This window comes from Taurulus bubalis (genome assembly GCF_910589615.1).
Source record: "Taurulus bubalis genome assembly, chromosome: 14".
In the NCBI taxonomy this organism is placed as follows: Eukaryota; Metazoa; Chordata; class Actinopteri; order Perciformes; family Cottidae; genus Taurulus; species Taurulus bubalis.
In genome coordinates, this window is record NC_136602.1 from 15,519,750 (window position 1) to 15,541,139 (window position 21,390).

General features: G+C 42.5%; 1 protein-coding gene across 1 annotated transcript; it reads left to right on the plus strand.

Moving 5' to 3' along the window:
- Nucleotides 1-834: 834 nt before the first annotated feature.
- On the plus strand, nucleotides 835-19,368 carry map3k4 (mitogen-activated protein kinase kinase kinase 4; the record flags this gene model as incomplete). Its single annotated transcript, XM_079230279.1, has 27 exons — nucleotides 835-866; nucleotides 5,878-6,059; nucleotides 6,168-7,624; nucleotides 9,532-9,792; nucleotides 10,298-10,450; nucleotides 10,573-10,730; nucleotides 10,920-11,036; nucleotides 11,131-11,230; nucleotides 11,387-11,470; nucleotides 11,553-11,822; nucleotides 11,910-12,059; nucleotides 12,390-12,551; nucleotides 12,764-12,897; nucleotides 13,202-13,280; nucleotides 13,395-13,473; nucleotides 14,455-14,548; nucleotides 14,898-15,017; nucleotides 16,282-16,382; nucleotides 16,476-16,556; nucleotides 16,663-16,854; nucleotides 16,942-17,012; nucleotides 17,097-17,213; nucleotides 17,306-17,465; nucleotides 17,597-17,719; nucleotides 18,062-18,168; nucleotides 18,652-18,831; nucleotides 19,051-19,368. The coding sequence occupies 27 exons, from the start codon at nucleotides 835-837 to the stop codon at nucleotides 19,069-19,071; spliced, it is 4,785 nt and encodes a 1,594-aa protein (XP_079086405.1). The 3' UTR covers nucleotides 19,072-19,368.
- Between the last annotated feature and the right edge of the window lie 2,022 nt (nucleotides 19,369-21,390).

Consider the following 21,390-nt stretch of genomic DNA (forward strand, 5'->3'; position numbering starts at 1 on the left):
TGATGATGTATACAAATCAAGAAATAAGTAGAAAGGGACACTCTTTGTGCAAAATGTAAAGACCCCATTTGATTCAAACAGGTACATTTTGGGTTAGATGCAACATCATAACTAAAAATCATACTTTAGTTATGAATACCAAAATTAGGATAGATTACTTTGGTATCAAATGAGTTGCAATAGAACAAGTTTTCTATATACTTTTTATTTTAAGCAATATATGGTTACAATTTGCACATATTGAATAGTAACATTTCAGTGTCACCACACAAGATTTATGTACAAACAATTCCCATAAGTACTGCATACAGTTAGAAACAAGGGGATTCATAGGGGCCCAGCTGCTGGCAGTATTGACGATGAAAGGCCATCTGAAAATAGTTCCCTTTATTCTCTCACTGACAACTACAAGCTAAGTGTAATGAATAATTAACTAAAATTATTCACAGCAGTCATTAGTAGCATATTGGATTTTCCATGAACTATGAGATTTACAGAATAATAATTCATCATATCGGTCAAGAGGTGATGATATGTTAACTAATTCCCTGTGACTACTCTAAGCACTGGGGCCATGCACGGTTAATGACCGTATGTGACCTATCCGAGTTGCCGTAGTAATGCAAGACCGTAGCACTCCTCCTCAATGAACGTTGGAAAAATGGCGACGGCATACGCACAAGCGAGAGTCAACTGTGCCGGCGGATGGAAAGTGCTCTAAAGAGACACAAACCTGCCTCTTTTGCAAAGATTTAACGGTGCAAAGTCGGTCTGATATTGTTTAGACATGGTTTAGTCCATGCACGGCAAGGAACAAGAAGCCACTGCTTTGCTATGGAACCTCCGGATCGTAACAAGCCCAGCAGGTATGCGAATTTGTTGAACAGACACTACACCATCAGGACCTCGCACTTGCCAAATAGGGAGCTGAACGTGACACTGCAGCGGGCTCGAAGGGAGCGCTTGCGCATCGCTTAGAAAGCCACTTCCTGCCAAATAGTGATACGCGTGCAGTCGCTGCAACACTGGAGTTGCAAACTTTTTGGAGTCACATTTTCAGGCGTACTCTGTTGCAGATATTACCTTCTTGTCTGATTCGCAGTCGCTAGAGAGAAAGGGAAACATGCTCACCAAATGATAAGGTAACATTTACCAACCGCGAACAGTGCAACATGTCAAACCAGCTAGCTAACGTCTCGCTACTTTAGCTGTCGCTTGTCACTTTATTGTTCACCCGCAAGTTCACTAACAGAGACGGGCCGCGCTGAAGCTGGATACGTTTTGCAACGTCGGCTCGTAAGGTCGACTTGAAAGTGTGTTTTCGATTATTTGCGCGTGCCACATCATGCATTTCATAAAAACACCGACGCGCAAACTTCGCTGGCTTCAGCTAGCATGTTGCTCCACTGTTATTGTTAACCTTAATCGTCTCACAGGATCTTTGCGCTGGTGTGGTTGTCTCGCGCTCTCTTTGCATTAATGGTGACACGGGGAGGTAGATTGTGTTCAGTAAACACTTACTGCCTTTAGAACAAGTACATTAAATACTCTTTAATGAGGTGATTGTTTCTCGAGGAGGTCTGTAACTTTGTTGTGAAAATACGTGCAGCAGCAAATGTTTCATCGTGCATGTTTGTTGTTTGTTCTCATTGTTCAGATGACAAGGTTACTGTGCGATACGTGTCTGCAATCTCGCTGGGGAATGCATACAAACAGACAGTCAACGTGTTTTTTTGTGCGCGTCTCCTAATCGAAATGCGGCATTGTTTGCCCCTGGGCGCTGGCGACAGACACTCAGGAATCTGCTGTTTTGTCTTCCTCTCTCCTCCCTTCTCCTTAACATGCAATGTCGCCTGTCAGCATTTATTACGTTGGATCAGCTCTTTTATAGTTTTGAGTAACTATTGAGTGCCAGCCAGTTGTTACTTCCCTGCACCCTTGTGGCCACTCAGTCCGAAGTGGACGCACAAACAGCTTGCAAGATTGCGCAATACTAGTCCGGTTAAAGTCATTATTGTCCGGCATTGTTGCACAAAGAATACAGAGTTATGCTATTGCTGTGACTTCTGTGTCACAAGTTATCAATATTAAAAGATACATTTGTTTTCATGTTGTTGTTTTTTACCATGTTTACTGTGTTAACAACGTGTTTGGCTCTGGAGGGCACAACTCTTGTGTTTTACTAGTTGGCATGAAGTGCCAATGAGCCTAAACATTGTTCTGTCTGATTATTTGTTGGAGTGGTCATTTCTACAGTATTGAGTGAAGTAAATGAGGCCTTTAGTCTTTGTAACAGAAAGATCTTTATATCTACCTCAATAAGTGAAACACTGAACGTGTGAGGTTGGTTCAAACTGACAACTATTTTAAGAAAGATGAGTAATGCTCTTGCTTGGCAATTGAGGCCCATCAAGTACAGAGGTCCTTTGTCAATAATGTCATGTTCTCATACTCGGTCTGAAGACATTGTGGCTTACAAGCGTTCCAAAGATTGTAAGGATGTGGTGAACAGAAGGCAGTGGATAGCTGCCTGGAGCCCTGGAGACGCTAATGGGTAAAACTCATTAATGCCTTCGTTTGCCAGGAGCACAGACTGTAGAATACAGATGGACCGCCCTCTAGCATGTCCTAACTGCATCCTGTCTCTGCCCACACCTGCTTTAGAGAAATTAGTGCTGCTCTCACATTCTGCCACTCTCATCTGTCATTTCCTTTTCAACAATAGGATCTTTGTAACTACTAAAACTAAGGCAATTGGTGTTACTTGTATGCTTTTCGAGTAACATCATCATCATGGAGAAGGAAAGAAAAGATGGTGAAGTTATGCAGAATAACATCATGCTCATCTATTTGATTGGGCATTTATGATGTGCAAACCTGCAAGAAACTGAAATGCAAGTTGCACCTAACAAAGGTGCTACTTATGACTCTACAGTTTCAGCTTAAATTTCAGAGGTGGAGCAGACTGCCGTCTGCACAGCATTTATGACGCAGGTATCATTATGTGAAATCATGCCATACACCATTTACTTCATGCAGCCGCCCACATTCTGCAACCAGTGTCTTCTTTTAGGTTACACTACAATACATCATGTGACTTGTTTTGGTTGCTGCTCCTGTAAGGTCGATGTCTTTTCTCAGACTGAGGATTTGTTCCAGAATGGGTGGGGGCAAGTACGTTGTGTTCATTGTCTGAATATCAATGTTTATCAGGGATACACAGGCAGAGCTCAGGGGTGTATATGAGCTACACTTCCATGAAGATGTTGGTGCACACGTTTTTTTACGCTTATTGCCTCAAAGTTATCCCTTGGCTGAAATTAGTACCCAGCAGTCACTTCCTTTTTACAGTGGGGGGTTATAAAAATCTGGTTTCAGCCTACCGAGCATCAGTTATGCCAGCATGACCTAATTGGTAGAGTGTGTGCTCTTACAAAACCCCGGCCTCCATCTCCTCCTTTTCCTCTTTCTGAAAAAAAAATCCCCTTTTAGTTTGGCCATTGTGTGCAAGTGTGCTCACTAACCAGCTGTGTGCTATTCAGCTGTGGGCCTCACGGGCCACGTGTCACAACTATACAATAGAGTGCCCCCTTCCTGGTACAATAGTGTGGATGGTTGTGTCAAAGGTCAGGCCCCCCTGACTCTGGCAGCCCTTCATATAACTGCATCAGTCTCTATACAGAAAAGACTCTTGATTCTGTGCTGTTTATTATGCACTCAGTGTTTCTGCCTCGGGGCTCTAGCATTCCTCTGGCCTTTATTGGACCCCCAATGAGCCATCAGATGAGCCATTGAGTCCAGCCAGACACCATCTGCAGTGATAATTCACTAGTGGCAGCCAGGAAGGGACAGCTTGAAGACCGTAGTGCCGCTGCTATGGATAACTGCAGGGCATGCAGGCATGTAACTTTCTCTGTGGGGCCTGCGAGTAGGTTTTTAAGAGAGGAAAAAAAAAAGAAGCAAATAATTCAAAAGCAGGCTTTGCACAGTCTTTACTGCAGCAACACAATCTGAGCTTGAAGTGTCTCATGGCAACCAAACAAACAACCAGCAATGCTGGCGTCATTGGTTCCGCTGTCATTCCTGAGGGATTTCGTCATGCTGTTCTGTGCAGAGAAGAATCTTTTTCAAACTTGGTCTCATTCCCTTTCACATGCATGTTCTATTTCTGTCTTCAGACACCAGATGAGGAGTTGACATTTGTGTACACAATCTGATCATACTTTAGATTGACTCAAAGGATGTTGATGGTGCTATCTTCTTTCTCCGTGCAGTTTCCTGATACCTGTCTCGACAGCAGTTTGTCTGTCTGTTGTGCTAGATGCCTTTTTGCAACACACGACTGCTAACTGTGCTTTCTTGTGCCTGCATACTGACTCTGCAAGAGAGTCTGTAAACTCTGCAAGAGTCTGTAATTTCATGACCGTCATGGTTAAGATGTTTGTGCTATGTCATTGTTGTTGCAGTATGTATGTTCATGAAGTCTTCACGAATCAGATTTTTTTTCTTTTGTGTGCATTTGAGGTTGCTGGATTTGCAGCAGGTGTCTGTGTGCCTCACATTTAGTCTCACAGCTTCTCCCAGGGGACTCTCTGTGTGTGTGTGTGTGTGTGTGTGTGTGTGTGTGTGTGTGTGTGTGTGTGTGTGTGTGTGTGTGTGTGTGTGTGTGTGTGTGTGTGTGTGTGTGTGCGTGCATAGAGACAGACCCTGGCTGCGGTGGGGCAGATGGGCAATAGAAGTCAGGATTCTCTCTCTGTGGCTGCTTGAAAAGCTGAAGCAAGTGATTTCCAGATAAACCCACCTCCCTTAACGCCCAACCTCCCCCAGCGAGTGTGCCCCTTTCAACTCTGTCTACACAGATGCAAACAAGCGCGTGTTTGGGAATGCCTTTCAGTCAGATGATCGATGGAGTGTCACATGGCGAAAAACGTATAGAATGCTCGTTTTCATGCCTCTCCTCTTATTATTCTTTTTGTTTTGGTTGGCGGGGTAAGACCTTCCAACCTTCCTCTCTAATCCTGTTAAAAACCCCTCAGAAAGGCATTAGGGAACAAAAGCTCTGACATTGTAATCTCTAAAGGCAGGCTGCTTGCACTCTTTTTTTTTTTCCTAGAAGGAAGGTTTCAAGTGATTCTAGTGTTTCCTCTCTGCAGAATTATGCGCAACATATTTTACTATAGCCTTTCATGACCTGAAATTCACAGTGAGAATTTTGTTGTGCAACAATGAAGATGTGAACATCATGGTTTACTTCAAGATTTACGATAAACCCATGAAAGTGACATGCTGTTTTGCATTAGCGCTGTGTTTGCATACGGTCTTAACACATTCTACCTACTTAAGGTGAGTGAGTCATCTTGACTTGTGCAGCATGGTTGATGACTAAGCAGACAGAGTTAATGAGGGCTACTATTTCTCCCTCTCTGGTTGAGCCATTATGTTTACCTAGACCAAGAGAGGGGGCCAGTAGAGAAGCCACAGCTTATTATGCTGCGTCTGGGTGGCTGTGTTTGTGCGCAGAGCAGTGCCGCTACACATTTGGGAGGCAGCCAGCCAGGCTCCAACAGACAACTCGTCAGTCTGCGGAAGGTAGCAGCAGACGTTCAGTCTAGTTGCAGTTTAGCAACCTGTTTGCCGTGGCATTAGAGGAGAGTTGCTGCACACTCTGTTATGGGTACAAACAACACAGCGCTGTTTGACCTTGCACACACATTTCTTTGGTTTCATTGTGATATGACTGAAATTGTTTTATAATGCAAACCATTGGCTTTCTGTTAACATCACCAGGTTACAGTGCTTATTGTAAAGATGCAAAGCTAGCTCATGTCTATAGTTTGTCCTGTCTGTTTTTGACACTATGCCATTAAATGCTGACAGGCCGGCGAAGCCAGTGGAAGATGCATCCCAACAGAACACTGAATTGGATGACTCCTGGGACTCTCCGGAAGAAGCTATGTACGGCACAACACCTCCTTATACCTCCCGCCAGATGAAACGCATGTCTGGCAAACATCAACGAAACAGCCAGGCAAGGAGTGCTGGTCGGTCTCCCAACAAGGGTAAGTTAATTAATCTATTTGACTGGGAACAAATATTTGATCTTGTTTTACATGTATTTTTCAATTAATTGTACATGACTGTGATGTCATTTCTGTTTTTTATTTCAGTGGACGTTACCCCACCTGTCCCGAAAGAGAGTCCCAAGCCAGCTGAGACCCCTGACGATCACAGCTACAAGCAGGGCAAGAAGCAGAGGGCCACACTACGCTCCACGGAGAGAGACCACAAGAAGACTTTTGAAGGTTCCTTCATGCTGGATCCACTCTCAAAGTCGAGCCCTTTTGGTTCCCTCAACATGGATCCCAGGAAGCATTACTTGAGCTTAGGCTGCAGCAGTTGCAAACTTCCTGTGTCTATGCCCCATATTGCCCGGACCCACCGCCAGACCTCGAGGACAGACTGTCCCGCCGACCGCCTCAAGTTCTTTGAAACTCTGCGTCTGCTGCTCAAGCTCACATCTATGTCCTCCAAGAGGAAGGAGAAGGAGCAGAGAGGCCTGGAGAACATGGCCTTCATGGGTCACAACAACGAGGTAATTTGGTTGGAGCTGCAGGCTTGGCATGCCCGGCGCTCCACCGGCGACCAAGACCTTTTTCTTTTCACTGCCCGCCAGGCCATCCCTGACATCATCAAGGAGGTGCTGCACTTTAAGGTCAACTATGCCAGCCTGAGAGGGGCCCAGTATTCAGGGTCTCAAACAATCCTGGAGGACTATCAGACTGTTCCAGATCTAGTCTGTGGAGAGGAGAGGGAGCCTGCTGTAGCAGTGGCCAACCACTGTGGAGTAGATCCCTGGGGCTTTAGCGCCTATCCCTCAACAGCCATGAATGCAGCAGAGCCTCTGGGCTCTGGCGCTGACTGCAGGGAGCACCTTCAACGGCAGCGGCTTGCATTTGAGCAGGTCAAGCGTGTTATTGAGTTGCTGGAGTCTGTGGAAGCTTTGTACCCCTCTTTGCAGGCCCTGCAGAAGGAATATCAAAAGTATGCAGCGCGAGACTTCCAGGGCAGGGTGCAGGCACTCTGCCTGTGGCTCAATATCACCCAGGACCTCAACCAGAAGCTACGCGTTATGGCCACTGTTCTGGGCCTCCATGATCTATCCCGCGTCGGGTGGCCTGTCTTTGAGATCCCTTCGCCTCGCTGCTCCCGTGGTAATGAAGATGAGGAGAATGAGGAAGATGAGGAGGACGACTCGACAGCCACTTTTACCGCGGAAAGCGATGGAGAGGACAGGGATGCTGAGGAAGAAGAGGAGGAGGAGGAAGAGGAAGAAGAGGAGCAGGGGGTAATAGGACGTGTAGCAGAGGGAGAGTTGTCTCCCTCCTTTACTCCTAAATTTGCCCGATTGTTGTCCGAAGAGGAGTTTCTCCCAACTGCAACTGCAGGAAGTGCAGAGGCGATTGCGGGAGGAGTTTTCCGCCCTACAGCCATTTACAGACCGTTTGTGGATAAAGCTCTGAAGCAGATGGGACTGCGTAAACTGATCCTCAGACTGCACAAACTCATGGACCGCTCTCTTCAGAGGTCCAGAGCAGCGCTGCTCCGCCACACTCCTGAACTCGAGGTATGGCCTTTGTTTTTCATCTGCCCACTTGATGGTTACCATCCTTTATTTGTCCTTAGTAAATACAGTAATTAGATAAATAAGTATTACAGCTAATTCAGTAAATGTTTATAATCAATAGCGCATCAAATATACATATATTATATAATCTGTATATCTGTGTACACTTCACACATGCACACTCAAAATAAACAAACTGATGAGTTTCTTGTTTGAGGGAGGCTTCAAGTTTCACCTACAGATGAACAATAAGCTTGATGACAGTAATGGTTATATAAGATACCAATCCTCCTAAAACTGAATTAATATGAATATATTTTAAACGGATGCATAATAATATTAAACTATTAAGAAAATATGGTTAAAAATAAGGCTGGTTGAACTGATGCCCCCCCCTGACATTTCAGAAAATGTTCAACCCCCTCCCCAGCAGCTTTTGGTTGCCAAACTTAAAATATGGTTGGCATTTTTGTCATCCTTATATTTTAATGTATAACTGCACATGCAGCTTAATAATGAAAATGTGACATAAGAATTAAAGCTTAATTATAAAAACAGTACACAACAACATTATTTGTATCTTGTGTTTTATTGACAGAATTTGAATTGTAAGTGTTGCTAATGTGTCCACCTTCAATTCCTGGTATACAAAATCTAAGTAGTGCAATGTTGTCATGTTCTTCACAGATCCCTCAATGGTCAAGTCACTGGTTGCTTGTTCATCCATTTCATCTTAGGCTGCATAGTTATGGGCAAAATGATACTCACAATTATTTATCATTATTTTATACATTTTTGCACTTTCACATCTAAATAAAACAGCACTGCTTTCACTTCCATATTGTGCTACAATCCTGCTCATGTACAAATCTTTGCATCAAAATGAGTCTTCATTCACAGTGCAGCTCATGGAAGACAAACTTTCTCCCCAACTTAACAGAGCACTGCTTTCACTTTCATGTTGAGTCGAGCTACATTCCTGCTCAATAACTCACCGTTGCATTAAAATGAGACTTAAAATAAGTTTCTTCTTCACCTGAATTCATTGCATTTTTGTTTTGCCCATAGAAAGTACAGTAGCCTATGTTACTCTTCTCTGAGCTGCAGTTTTTCACAGGCTGCTGCTGTAACGTGTGCTTGCAGAAAAGTGAAGCCAAAATATCTCAATTGTTCCCTGTGACTGGCTTTTATTTGAGGAAGCCCTTTGTGCTGATTCCCACCATATTATTTTCATGTCAACAATAAAACGAGATCCAAGATCATCAACTGCGTTCTTTTTCAGCAAGCAGATTATATTTTCAGGTGTATTAAAACAGTGATGCAGTCTAATACGAATAGTCAAAGTAGATGCAGTAGATGTTTGAAAGAAAAAGGGAACTTGTGACACACACACACAAAGTATAGTTGTACAATTCAGAGGTTTTATTATTACACGTACTTGTGAAATGCGCTCCTACATTTGTGCAAATGTATATAAAAACATATTTGGCATTAAATAATCATAGGTATAATGGTAATATGGTGTATGGTTTCAAAGCAGTCATGTGTAGAGTTGCTCAAGTGGAGAGCAAAAGCAGTCAAGCAGCTAGTTGTAATGTTTGTAGTGCAAATGTTAGTAATTTAATTAGCACTTGAGGCAACGGCATTTGGAGCTCACAAGAAGCGCAGGCCATAAACGGATGATGTGTACACGCAAGCTAGTAAAAGAAAAAGAGTTAAGAGGAGAGTATTGTTGCGTTTGTTGTCATACATAATTGGCTAGCAATGACAATGCAGTTTCAATACCATTTATTTAACAGTGAAATTAAATAACAAACAACTTTTAATTTATTATGAAGCCAACTGTTGACTGTTAATGTAATCACCACGGTGCTCTGTAATACATGCTGAATTGCTTCCGCCCTCAGTTTGAAGACTTCCCAGACCCCATGCTGTACAGTGATTACCTGCCAGAGCTTTCCCGCCATGTGTCCTGCAGTTTTCCGGCTCATCCAGAGCTCGGAGCAGACGAGGTTTCCTGGGAGGATTTGCTGGACATGGACCTCCCGTCCTTCCGATCAGCGTTCCTCGTGCTGTGCAGGGTCCTTCTCAACATCATTCATGAATGCCTTAAACTGCGACTTGAACAGAGGCCTGCTGGAGAGCCCTCACTGCTCAGTATCAAACAGGCAAGCAGCTGCTGAAACACTCACTTTTGTGTTAGTTTTTTTTAAAAGTCATTCTTCCAGCCATGCTGAATGACTGCACACGTCTAACTAATATCTCTCTCTCTCTCTCTCTCTCTCTCTCTCTCTCTCTCTCTCTCTCTCTCTCTCTCTCTCTCTCTCTCTCTCTCTCTCTCTCTTTCAAATAAAATAGATTGAGTTGCCGACATGTGTGTACTTTCCTTAGGGTAACATAATTGGCTGGTGGAAATATCTTTCTCTCCTTTAAATTTGATGGGATATTTGGTTGCCACTTGCCCAGGTCTTAAAGAAAACTGTGTAATTTATCTGTGTATATTATCAAATACATGATTATCGTTAATTTGGTTTTAAAGAAAGAAATATTGAGATAACTATTGTTACCATTTCACTGGCCAGTACTATCCTTGACGACAGTAATACTTCACAGGTACGTCGTATATAAGTGCTAATCCTACTGTTTTTTTCATGTGTTATTCGTGCTCTACAGTTGGTGCGTGAGTGCAAGGAGGTTCTTAAAGGTGGTCTTCTGATGAAGCAGTATTATCAGTTCATGCTGCGTGGCGTGGTGACTGATGCTCAGGGCTTGCAGACAAATGCCAATATTGATGAGTTTGAAGAGGACCTTCACAAGATGCTTGTGGTAAAACTACAAACCGTTCTCCCTTCACTACTTAAATTACATAGATTAAATGTTATAACCTTTGAAAAGAAAGTCTTGTGCATTATTGCAAAGTTGTGGTTATCTGATATCTGTCTCTGTAGGTCTACTTTGACTACATGCACAGTTGGATCCAGATGTTGCAGCAGCTGCCTCAGGCATCTCACAGCTTAAAGAACCTGTTAGAGGAGGAGTGGAACTTCACCAAGGTCATCACGCCTTACATCCGAGGAGGGGAGGCCCAGTCGGGGAAGCTTTTCTGGTCAGTCACTTACCTACAAACCAAACTAATATAAATGTAATTGTTGTTGAAATGAAATGATAAGTTCACAATTTGTTTTTAAGTTAAGGAGGAATGATTACAGAAAGAAAAACCTGTTTACCTTGACTATCCTTTTGAGAGTGTTACAAATGTTGTATGTGAAACTGAGGACTCTTCTGCTCTTTGCAGTGATATTGCTGGGATGCTGCTTAAATCCACTGGAGAGTTCCTTGATGCCGGCTTGCAAAAGAGTGGTAATGAATTCTGGGAATGTGCAGACGACAGCACCGCCTCAGAGGAGATCAGGTAATGGGGAGGATTTCTGTTTCAGTCAGTGTGTTCATATTTTTTATTTTGGCCCAGTGCAGCTTTTAATCTTTGAACCCTTTGCTCCTTCAAGGCGGTCAGTTATCGAGACTAGTCGGTCACTTAAAGAGCTGTTTCACGAGGCCAGGGAGCGAGCGTCTAAGGCTCTGGGCTTTGCCAAAATGCTTCGCAAGGTGAGAGACAGCAGTGAAGAATTGTCAGTCCCTTAAAATAGAAAGCCACAAAAGTACTGACATTGCAGTGAATCTGTGGCCTTATTTGTTTTTTGCTCACTAAAGAACTGGGTCTGTGTGTTCTGACACACACTTTGTTTGTTTACCTCTGTGCAGGACTTGGAGGTTGCTGCAGTATTCAGTTTCACTAACGGGGTGACTTGTCTCCTGGAGGCACTGAAGAAGGGAAACTATGTCAAGGTGCGTTTGCTTCTCTTTTAGGTTAACACGTATCCGATCTTTCTTTTATGTTCTACATTTAACCACCTCCTTCTAAATTCAGGTTCAGATTCCAGGCTTGGAGGAGCTGCACGTCTTTGTCCCCTGTAGCTTGATGGAGCAGCGGCCTCTCATCCTGCAGCTCCTCAATGCCGCTGTTGGTAAAGACTGCTCCAAAGAACCCGATGAAATTGCAGAGGACGATGCCTACCTGCTCATGAGTAAACACAGGGCTGGGGACTCCACTACTGACTCTGACTGGGCTCAGTGGGACGGAGAGCTGCTCAAACTGGTTCCCCAGATGGAAACTGTTGACACTTTAAGAACCATGAAGGTTTGTGACATTTTGAATGCAATCTGTGTGGGTGTATGCGTGTCCTCAAGTGTTGACAAGCCTCCCACTGGTCCGATGTGCTTTCAGGTGGAGAACATACTCTTGATAGTGATGCAGTCGGCTCATCTGGTGGCCCAACGAAAGGCCTTCCAGCAGTGCATGGAGGATGTGCTCACTCTTAGCCGGGAGCAAACATCGAGTCAGCCTCTCATCGCCAGTGCTCTGGAGGAGCTTAAGGTACTTGCATAAGCACACCCTCTGATTTCTCACCTGTTATCAACACTTGTGTGTCGCTGTAAAGACAGGTGCATGTTGGTGTCCTACTTTATTAACAAAATCACACCAGGCCACAATGAGGCCAGATTTCTAAAAGTAGTTCTCAAAAGGGAAGTTACTAAGCTTTCATATCTGTCACATTCAAAGCCACGTTGCCGCATGTCATTTCCCACAAAGCGGCTATCAGTTTTAAGCTTTGAATGCGTTCACTGATCCCTTTGACATTTAGGTTTTTCCAGATAACCTTTTTATTATAACATGATAATAAATCACTCTCTTCTCCTACCACAGGACGATGCACTACAGCTATGCATTAAGATCAGCACTGCCATCGACCGAGTGGAGTACATGTTCACCACAGAGTTTGAGGCAGAGGTGGAGGAGTCCGAATCAGCCACTCTGCATCAGTATTACAGAGAGGCAATGATACAGGGCTACAATTTTGCCTTTGAGGTAACTGTCACATTGTGTATATTTTCACAGAAGCACATGCTTTAGATGCTGCACATTTAATCCATCCTTCTACTCTCAATTGGCGTTAGTGTAGTTATGGGTTATATTTTGCAATGGGACAAAAATGCTACATAAGGACTGAATTATTTCATCAGATCAGGGGAAGTTGAGGCAGTAATACTTAATATACTGCTGTTTTGTGTTATTTGCAGTACCACAAGGAGGTGGTGCGCCTGATGTCAGGGGAGTTCAGGCAGAGGATTGGGGAACGCTACATAACCTTTGCCCGCAAATGGATGACCTATGTCCTGACCAAGTGTGAGAGTGGCAGGGGCACCAAGCCCAGGTAAGGCCTTCCCTTCTATCAGTTGAGCATATTCTTAAGTAATGAAGTCTTTAAGTTATTTTAAAATACTACTTAGAACAGTCTTCAAGGATATAGATACTGAAGCCTCTAATCACAACTGTTAAATGTGTGGTTAATACAGCAAAATCCACTGGCATGTTTCTTAGACAAAAAATCTGATTAATTTAATATTTGTGTATCAACTTTTAAGTTTTGATGATTACCTGAATGTTGTTGAAAGCATGTGCTGATTCACAGTACACGTTCGGGGACGCACTGATTGACTGCCATGTTTGACCTACAGATGGGCGACTCAGGGTTTTGATTTTCTTCAGGCCATCGAACCTGCCTTTATATCCGCATTGCCAGAGGATGACTTCCTGGTAAAATTGCCTGTTTTCTTCTCTCTGTTGTTTTCAAAAAATTGCACAACAAACATGGTTTGAATATGATGTATTTGTTACCTATTGACTATGAACCTGTGTGTCTTTCTGCAGAATTTACAAGCCTTGATGAATGAATGTATTGGACACGTGATTGGAAAACCTCACAGCCCCGTCACTGGCCTGTACATCGGTAAGCGGCTCCTCCGTCATACGGATTGTTGGTGACGTGCATCTCTGGAGTTAGTCAGTGTTTACATTCTTCCAAGTTTATAACTGTAACATCATGGGCACAGGCTGTTACATAAAGCAGGCACAGTGGCAGTGAAGTAACAGTTAAGCAACATCAATGAAGCATGCATGTGACCCGGAGGTTGCTAGTCTGAGCACTCATTACTCCTTTGAGCAACTCGATGCTGCTGCTCAGTGGCCAACAGTAGAAAACTGTGGTTTCCCTGGTTAAGTGTGAAGTAGGATGTGACTGAAAAGGAGGATATTTTTCAAACATTTACTGATTAAATATAGGTGGGGGTGAAAACATAAATTATATATAATAAAAATGTCACAGCCTTGTTCCTACCATTTTAATGCATTACAAAAGAAATATAATGCTGCAAAAAGTGACCACCAAATGTGTCTAAAATATGGTCTTGATGGAAAAGGTCTAATGGCTGAGCAAACTAAGACTCTGTCACCCCCAGGACTATTTTTTCTTTCATCTTTCTTTTCTTTCTTCTTACCGGTCACACCCTTGCACACTTTGTATTTAAACACTCATGCCACTGAGCACTTTATCTTATACTTAATTTAATACCCATTGCACTGTTGTTGATCTGTTGTTTGTCTCGTCTAACGTCTCATGTCTAATGTATGCACCTTCTGCCTAGAAAGATTCCTCGTTTGTGTAAACATTCCTGGCAAATAAACGGTTTCTGATTCTGACATGGGAGGCAACACACTGGGACTAGAACTAAATGTCTATCTTTGACTTGGATGGAGTAAAGCCACACAATGCAGTGGCTTTCATGTGGGGACATGACCGGACCACTGCAGTTGAAAAAACACGTTATTTCCTGTGATCTTTAGTTCATTGTAGATTTCTCACAAACTATACATAATGTTTCCTTTTGTGGGTGGGGTGACCAAACTAAGCATTTGTTGTTTTTCTTTTCAGCTCCCAGGAATAGTCCTCGTCCTGTAAAGGTCCCTCGCTGCCATAGTGACCCACCAAACCCCAATCTGTTCATCCCTAATGCTGAAGGTTTCAGGTAGGTGGTTTTAATCCACAATAATCTGTGTATACTGTGTTTTAATACTCTTTCCTGCATGGCTCATGCATCCTCATCTCTGCATTGTATGTTGACTGATGTTTTTGCACTGTAGTTGGTGAGCTCATGTGTGATGCAAGCGTCTCTGTGTGTTGTATGTGAAAGCTCCAAGTTTGTCAGTAGTCCTTTTTTTTTTTTTTTTTTTATCTGTTCGGTGTGTATGTCTGTGTGTGTGTGTGTGTGTGTGTGTCCCTCAACCAGTCACACAGAAGCATATCTACACACTTCCCACTCAAGCCACCATACTTTCCCTAGGCAGAGCTCCTCAGTTTGTTTTTTCACCACACAGCTCTCGAAGTCTCCCTTGCGACCTCCGGAACCAGCTGTTCCCCAACGGCCCTCGCCCAGTCCCTCAGGGTGCGGGGGAACACAGCCACAAAGCACCCAGCAGCAGCCCAAGTGACGTCAGGTAGCTTTTGCCCCCAAGTCACCTGCTAGAAACTGCGGTCAAAACACATCCCCGGTTGCAAAAAAAAAAAAGGACATCACTGATTTTTAACATGAAGCTGCTGGAAATTGAAGGAGGAAATGCTTTGTGTCCGAGTTTTGAAATATTTAATTTACAGGCCCTATAAAAGTGAAAAAATATAGATTAATTAAAATAATGCAGATTTAATTTTCTGCTTTTAGCCTTCAGATTGCGTCTAAACAAGCACTATACATTTGAACATTCAGACATGTATTGGATTAACTACCTTGCCACAAAGTCAGTCTCCCATTCTCTGTAAATTGAGCATTTCCTGGCTTTTTATTTCTAGCATCAATCTTTTGTAAGTTTATGTTTGTTTGCACAAAATGTCTGGCTTTTTGGATTACATGGACCATTATATTCAACTAAATAATGAGGCATGTCACATTCTGCCAGAATGCAATTTTACTTGGAGTTTAATGGATTTTTTTTGTATGCATTGATGCTGCACTTACAGCCTGGCTGTACAGATATGAACATTTTAATCACTATAGACTTGATACCGCATAAAAGAAGAGCTGCTAGAAGATGCATCTAAATAATATGCATGACATTGATGTAAACTACAAAATAAAATCATTTAAATTCAAGGAAAAACCTCAGATTACTGCTTGTGAGAATAAGCAGTATTTTGAGCATTACGAGTGTTAATGTAGCTTTTACAACCCCACTAAATGTCACCAAATCAGACAAATGGTGTTATATAAGTCTTGCTACTGGTCAAAGGAAGAGACTGTGATTGTTGTGTATGGTGTGAAAATTAAGAAAAAAAACACGCTGCTTCAATGAAAGAGTGGGCTATGATTTTCTGCTTTTTAGTGCTATTAACATTAGTCTTGCTTTGATGCTGGTGAGTCACTGCCATTAGTTTTTTGGCTTATTTGTGTGTGCTTTTGAAATCAGAACATGCACTCTAGTGATCTAACCTTTAAGTGTGTTTGAGCTGTATGATGACTCTGTGCATGCTGAACTGTTAATGGGTTTCAAAACGCATACTAAGAATCTGCTCAATTCTTTTTTTCTCTTCATAAAAGGTCGTCTAGTTTTATCATCTTTTTTAATATTATCTTTGAAACCCTAACACTGGCTGTGCAGATTAGATTTGTCTAGTATTTGATGGATCTCGCAATAAATGGAGAGAAACTCAGAGGCTGATGCATACTATCAGAATCAGTAGGTTGATTGGATCGCCATGTTTTTGCAGGGGATCCAGTTACCATGAAAATGACCGCCTGTCGTCAGTTGCAGCCGAGTTGCATTTCAAATCTCTGAGTCGCCACTCCAGCCCCACAGAGGACAAAGAAGGTGGGTGCATTCAGTGCTGCGCATTATTTGTTCCACATTGTGCATATAGCCTTTGTGATTGGCTGAATGTTCTCTTGTGATTTCTTTCTCCAGAGCCGTCCTATCCCAAGGAAGACCCGAACAGTGCTGCTCGTCGAAGCTGGGAGCTCCGCACCTTTATTAGCCAGTCCAAGGGTGAGATTCTGAGTGATGAGGCATGTTGGATTGACTAAAATGTAGAAAAGGGGCAACTTTCCAACGTGAAACTAATACATAACAAATCATTTTACACCCATCTCAGACACTGCAGCACGGCAAAGCCCCATGGAGGCTGTCCGCCGCTCCATTCGCAAGTTTGAGGACAAACGGTACGCTGTGATGAAGCAGCGCAACATCATCGGCCAAGTGTGTCACACACCCAAGTCCTATGACAATGTCATGCACGTTGGGCTCAGAAAGGTGACCTTCAAGTGGCAGAGGGGCAACAAGATAGGTACGGCTACCTACCGACTGCATTTGTGATGAAGGGTGTTATGTAACCCACATACAGGCAGTGATGCAATGTTTGTGTGTGTCACAGGTGAGGGCCAATATGGGAAGGTATACACCTGCATCAACGTTGACACTGGTGAACTAATGGCTATGAAGGAGGTATGTACAGCAACACCAATTCAATAGTTAAAAAAAGATCTGCAGGTAGCAATAAGTCTTCATTAATTTATTTTTTTAAACCAGATCCGATTCCAGCCAAACGATCACAAAACAATCAAGGAGACTGCAGATGAGCTGAAGATATTCGAAGGCATTAAACACCCGAACTTGGTGCGATACTTTGGAGTGGAGCTCCATCGGGTAAGATGCACACGTTTTGTTTTGGCCCAGGCATCAATCACATGGTGCACCCTAAAGCAGTTTGGTCAACATGTTCATGCACTCACCTGCAGGAGGAGATGTACATCTTCATGGAGTACTGTGACGAGGGCACTCTGGAGGAGGTGTCCAGACTGGGGCTGCAGGAACATGTCATCAGGCTCTATAGTAAACAAACCACTACAGCCATCAACGTCCTCCATGAACACGGCATTGTCCACCGTGACATCAAGGGTCAGTTTCACATGCTCCATCTCATATTTTCTTTTTCTTATCGGATATGCGGGAAATTGTGAGTGAACTCGGTATCTATTTACCCACTGTTGATTCTGTCTCTTTTTCTTTTTTTTTTTATATCATATCAGGAGCCAACATCTTTTTGACATCGTCAGGCCTGATTAAGCTTGGTGACTTTGGCTGTTCAGTCAAGTTGAGGAACAACACTCACACCATGCCAGGGGAGGTGAACAGCACACTGGGAACAGCAGGTAAGAGATTATGTTTGTGTGTGGATGTCACCACCAGGGGTCACTGTGGCTCGATAGTTAATTTGTTCCCTTTCACCAAGGGACGTCGACCCACATGCTGTGATTTATTACAAAAGTGTGGTCATACATGGTCGTGGTGTGTGCAGCCCTTTCCTTAACTCGAGTCGTGCATACAATGTTCTTCATTTTAATACATTTGTTTTGTATGCGTAATTAAATCAAACATATTTCCCATTGATCACATGGAATTATACACAAATGCATTTCTCAAACCTGCATAGCATATCTCTGATGTATATGTTCTGGTGTTTAATAACTTTTGTTGTTTTATGTCTAAATCAGCATACATGGCACCTGAAGTCATCACCAGAGCAAAGGGTGAAGGTCATGGACGAGCCGCGGACATCTGGAGTTTGGGCTGCGTTCTCATTGAGATGGTGACTGGAAAGGTAAGGAGTGATAGTGCATGAAATAAATGTAAATCACACCGGCTTGTAATTTTTCTATGCGGCAAGTATACCATGATATAAGTAAACTTGTAATAAATAGCCTACAAACTGTCACAAGTAAATTATGATCTGCATTGAAAAATGACAAGTGTCATAATAAACCAGACGCGCTAGTCACCTTCCACAGGTTGGAAACCGTCAAAGGGAGGCAAACCATATTAATAACTGTTTCAGTCTGATGAGGAGCTGGTAGCCTTTTTTAGCAAAACTGCCTCTTCCAGAGTAGTGAAGTAGTAATTTACTTAAAATAGTTAGTAAAAAGTGATGGAACTGCTAGTTTAGCTTGTCAAAGGCAAATGTTTGCCCACATACTTTAGGTTTGGAATTTATTTCCCCCTTTCTTACGGCTTCAAGAAATTCACTTTCCCAAAAACAACCAGAGGAAATGATGAATAATGTTCTCACTTTTATCTCAACCTGCAGAGGCCCTGGCATGAGTATGAGCACAACTTCCAGATCATGTACAAAGTGGGCATGGGCCATAAACCCCCCATCCCAGAGAAGCTGAGCACAGAAGGGAAGGACTTCCTCGGTCACTGTCTGGAGAGCGAACCCAAACGCCGCTGGACAGCGAGCGTGCTGCTAGACCACCCGTTTGTCAAGGTGAGACGCTACTATGGCACCCAAAGGAGTCCTGCTTTGCTTTTATGTTGCAACTGCCAGACTAAAACCCCTCGTAATCACAAACGTAACAAGTGAACTTGAGGCTTGACTGAACATTTTGAGTGAAAACGCTTCATATTAAAAACATTTTCTTTTACAAATGGGGAAGCTGGCCATTCACCAGGGTCCATTACAGCTTTTATCTTTTGTCTGTTTCAGGTTTGTACGGATGAAGAGTGAACGGACCTTCTCTGCGACTTTTACGTTTACAAATTAAAGCACTACTGTACATGCTGTTGGCAAAAGAAAAAAGAACTGTGGACGTGGAGAAGAGGAAGTTATGGCTGAAGGCACATGGACTTAAACTGAGGAACTAATACAATATAATTTCAGAGGACAACTGGACCTGGGGAGTTTAGGGTTGTCTTTATGTACCCTTAGGCTGGGGTGGGGCTGTACATACTGTAAGAATAGGATTGGCTTTAATTCTTGTATAAACAATATTGTAAAGTTAAAGTAACTATTACCACATGTGTTGTCCTCACTGGTGAAAAGACCTCAAAAAGCATTGGGGGTTAATTTTTTTTTTTTAAACAAATGGGGAGGGGCGGGTGGGGGGAACAATATCTACGGCACTTTTAAACTGTTTACCCAAGGGACTGTTGAGTAGAGGAGGGAGGAATCGTAGCCCTTCGAGGCTGAAAAAGGTGCGGTAAGTCTCACTGAATGGAAAGAGAGGCTGGTTTACCTTTTTTATGAAATGAACACCATCCAAATATTCAAATTAATTTATCTCTTGTCATTTGGCACTAGGAAGGATTTTTTTAAATGTATTTTTCTTTGCTGAGGAGTCAACGTCAAGTGGGAGTAATGGTCAAGTCTACTGGTGGCCGGTAAAGAGCTGTTCATGTGACTTGAGCGTAGCCAACATGAGGAGAAACGGGGCCTGCTCTCCCTCCCTGCTGCTGAACACACACACACACACACACACACACACACACACACACACACACACACACACACACACACACACACACACACACAACTCCTGGTCCTTTGCTGCTCTGTCAGTGTTTGCTATGTACAAACTATATTAATAAACCAATTGTTTTTGTTTTTTTTATGAAATTTGTTTGTGTTCTTCCACAATAAAAAAAAAAAAACACTTATACTAATTTTAGTATTACACTATTAGTATAGTAAAATGTAAGTTCTTATTTGAGGCATAGTATTATCTTGCTTCATGTTTTACAACCGGGCAAGTTGAACACAAGCTGCCCGGTGCTGTCCGCTTTCATGATATGACATCTTAAACTTCTGAATATAGCGTTATGGTCACCGGTGTCCAGACTGGTGATTATTTTTCTGTTGTGAGAAGTTTGCAGACAAGTAGCTGCAAAGAAGCAGCTCTCAGCAGGTAAGGAGTCTAAATTGTTGTTTAGAGGAACCGCCTTATTAACTTGGCTTCCAACTGTCAAAAGTGAATGGACCTTTTGTACCACTGTATAATATGTAAACTGTTAAAAAGTGTTTCAAAGTTGTAACTTTTGGCTTTATTAATGCTGAACACATACTTTTCTATGCTCAGTTAGAAGCCCTTTTTTAATAATAACTTACGAAGTGCTTTGCATGGTTGAACTAGGAACAAAAACATTTTTAGTACTGCAATGGAATAAAGTCGGACCATTACAGAAATACAAAATAGATGATTAGAAAACTTTATGAATCCCCATTGTGGAAATGCATTTGTCACCAAAAGTCATACAGACAACAATACTCTTACAGACAACAGACAAACACATTACAAAGAACAAACTACACCAGAAAGTGCCATAGGAAACATGACTGACATCAGAAATATGCTAAATCTAAAAACCACAACTAAAGGTGTTCATTAAAAAAAATGAACTGCTGCTGGAACAAAAGATTTCTGAGTCGTTCAGTAGAACACTTTGTTCATTCAGTGAGCGACTCAGGATGCCAGAGTCAATTAAAAACATCAATGGATGTAATATCCTCAAAAGTATTTTTTTTTTTTTTAATTGAACCCTTATGGATGTTTAAAGAGAACTCCAAGCCCTCATGCAGTTTATTATAGTGGTCCAGCCTGGTTCTGGGACACAAATCTAACCGGCACGCGACAATCGCTGGTGATCCATTCCTGCTCAGGCGTGGCTTATCTTAAGCAAGCCAATTCAAAATTGCCATTGCAGAAGACAACACCGCTGCTCTATTCCTAAATCCATGTAAAATCACATTTTATTTTTTATTCAAGAAAACATAACCCATTTTCCATAACATAGGGATTTATTTGTATATTGAATAGTTGTTATTCCAAATGTAAGTAGTACAAATTATTTCCACCCATTAAATCAAATACATACTTAGGAAAGTACTGCCTGGTAATTTGTTGGTCACTGAGGACCGACAGATTTCATTTTAATTTTGTCACTGTCATTTAATGTAAAAGTACATGCAATAGCATGCAGTCGAGTGTCCACACAACAGCAAGTTAAGTCTTAGTAAAAGTGAGAAAAAAATTCTAGTAATCCATTTTAC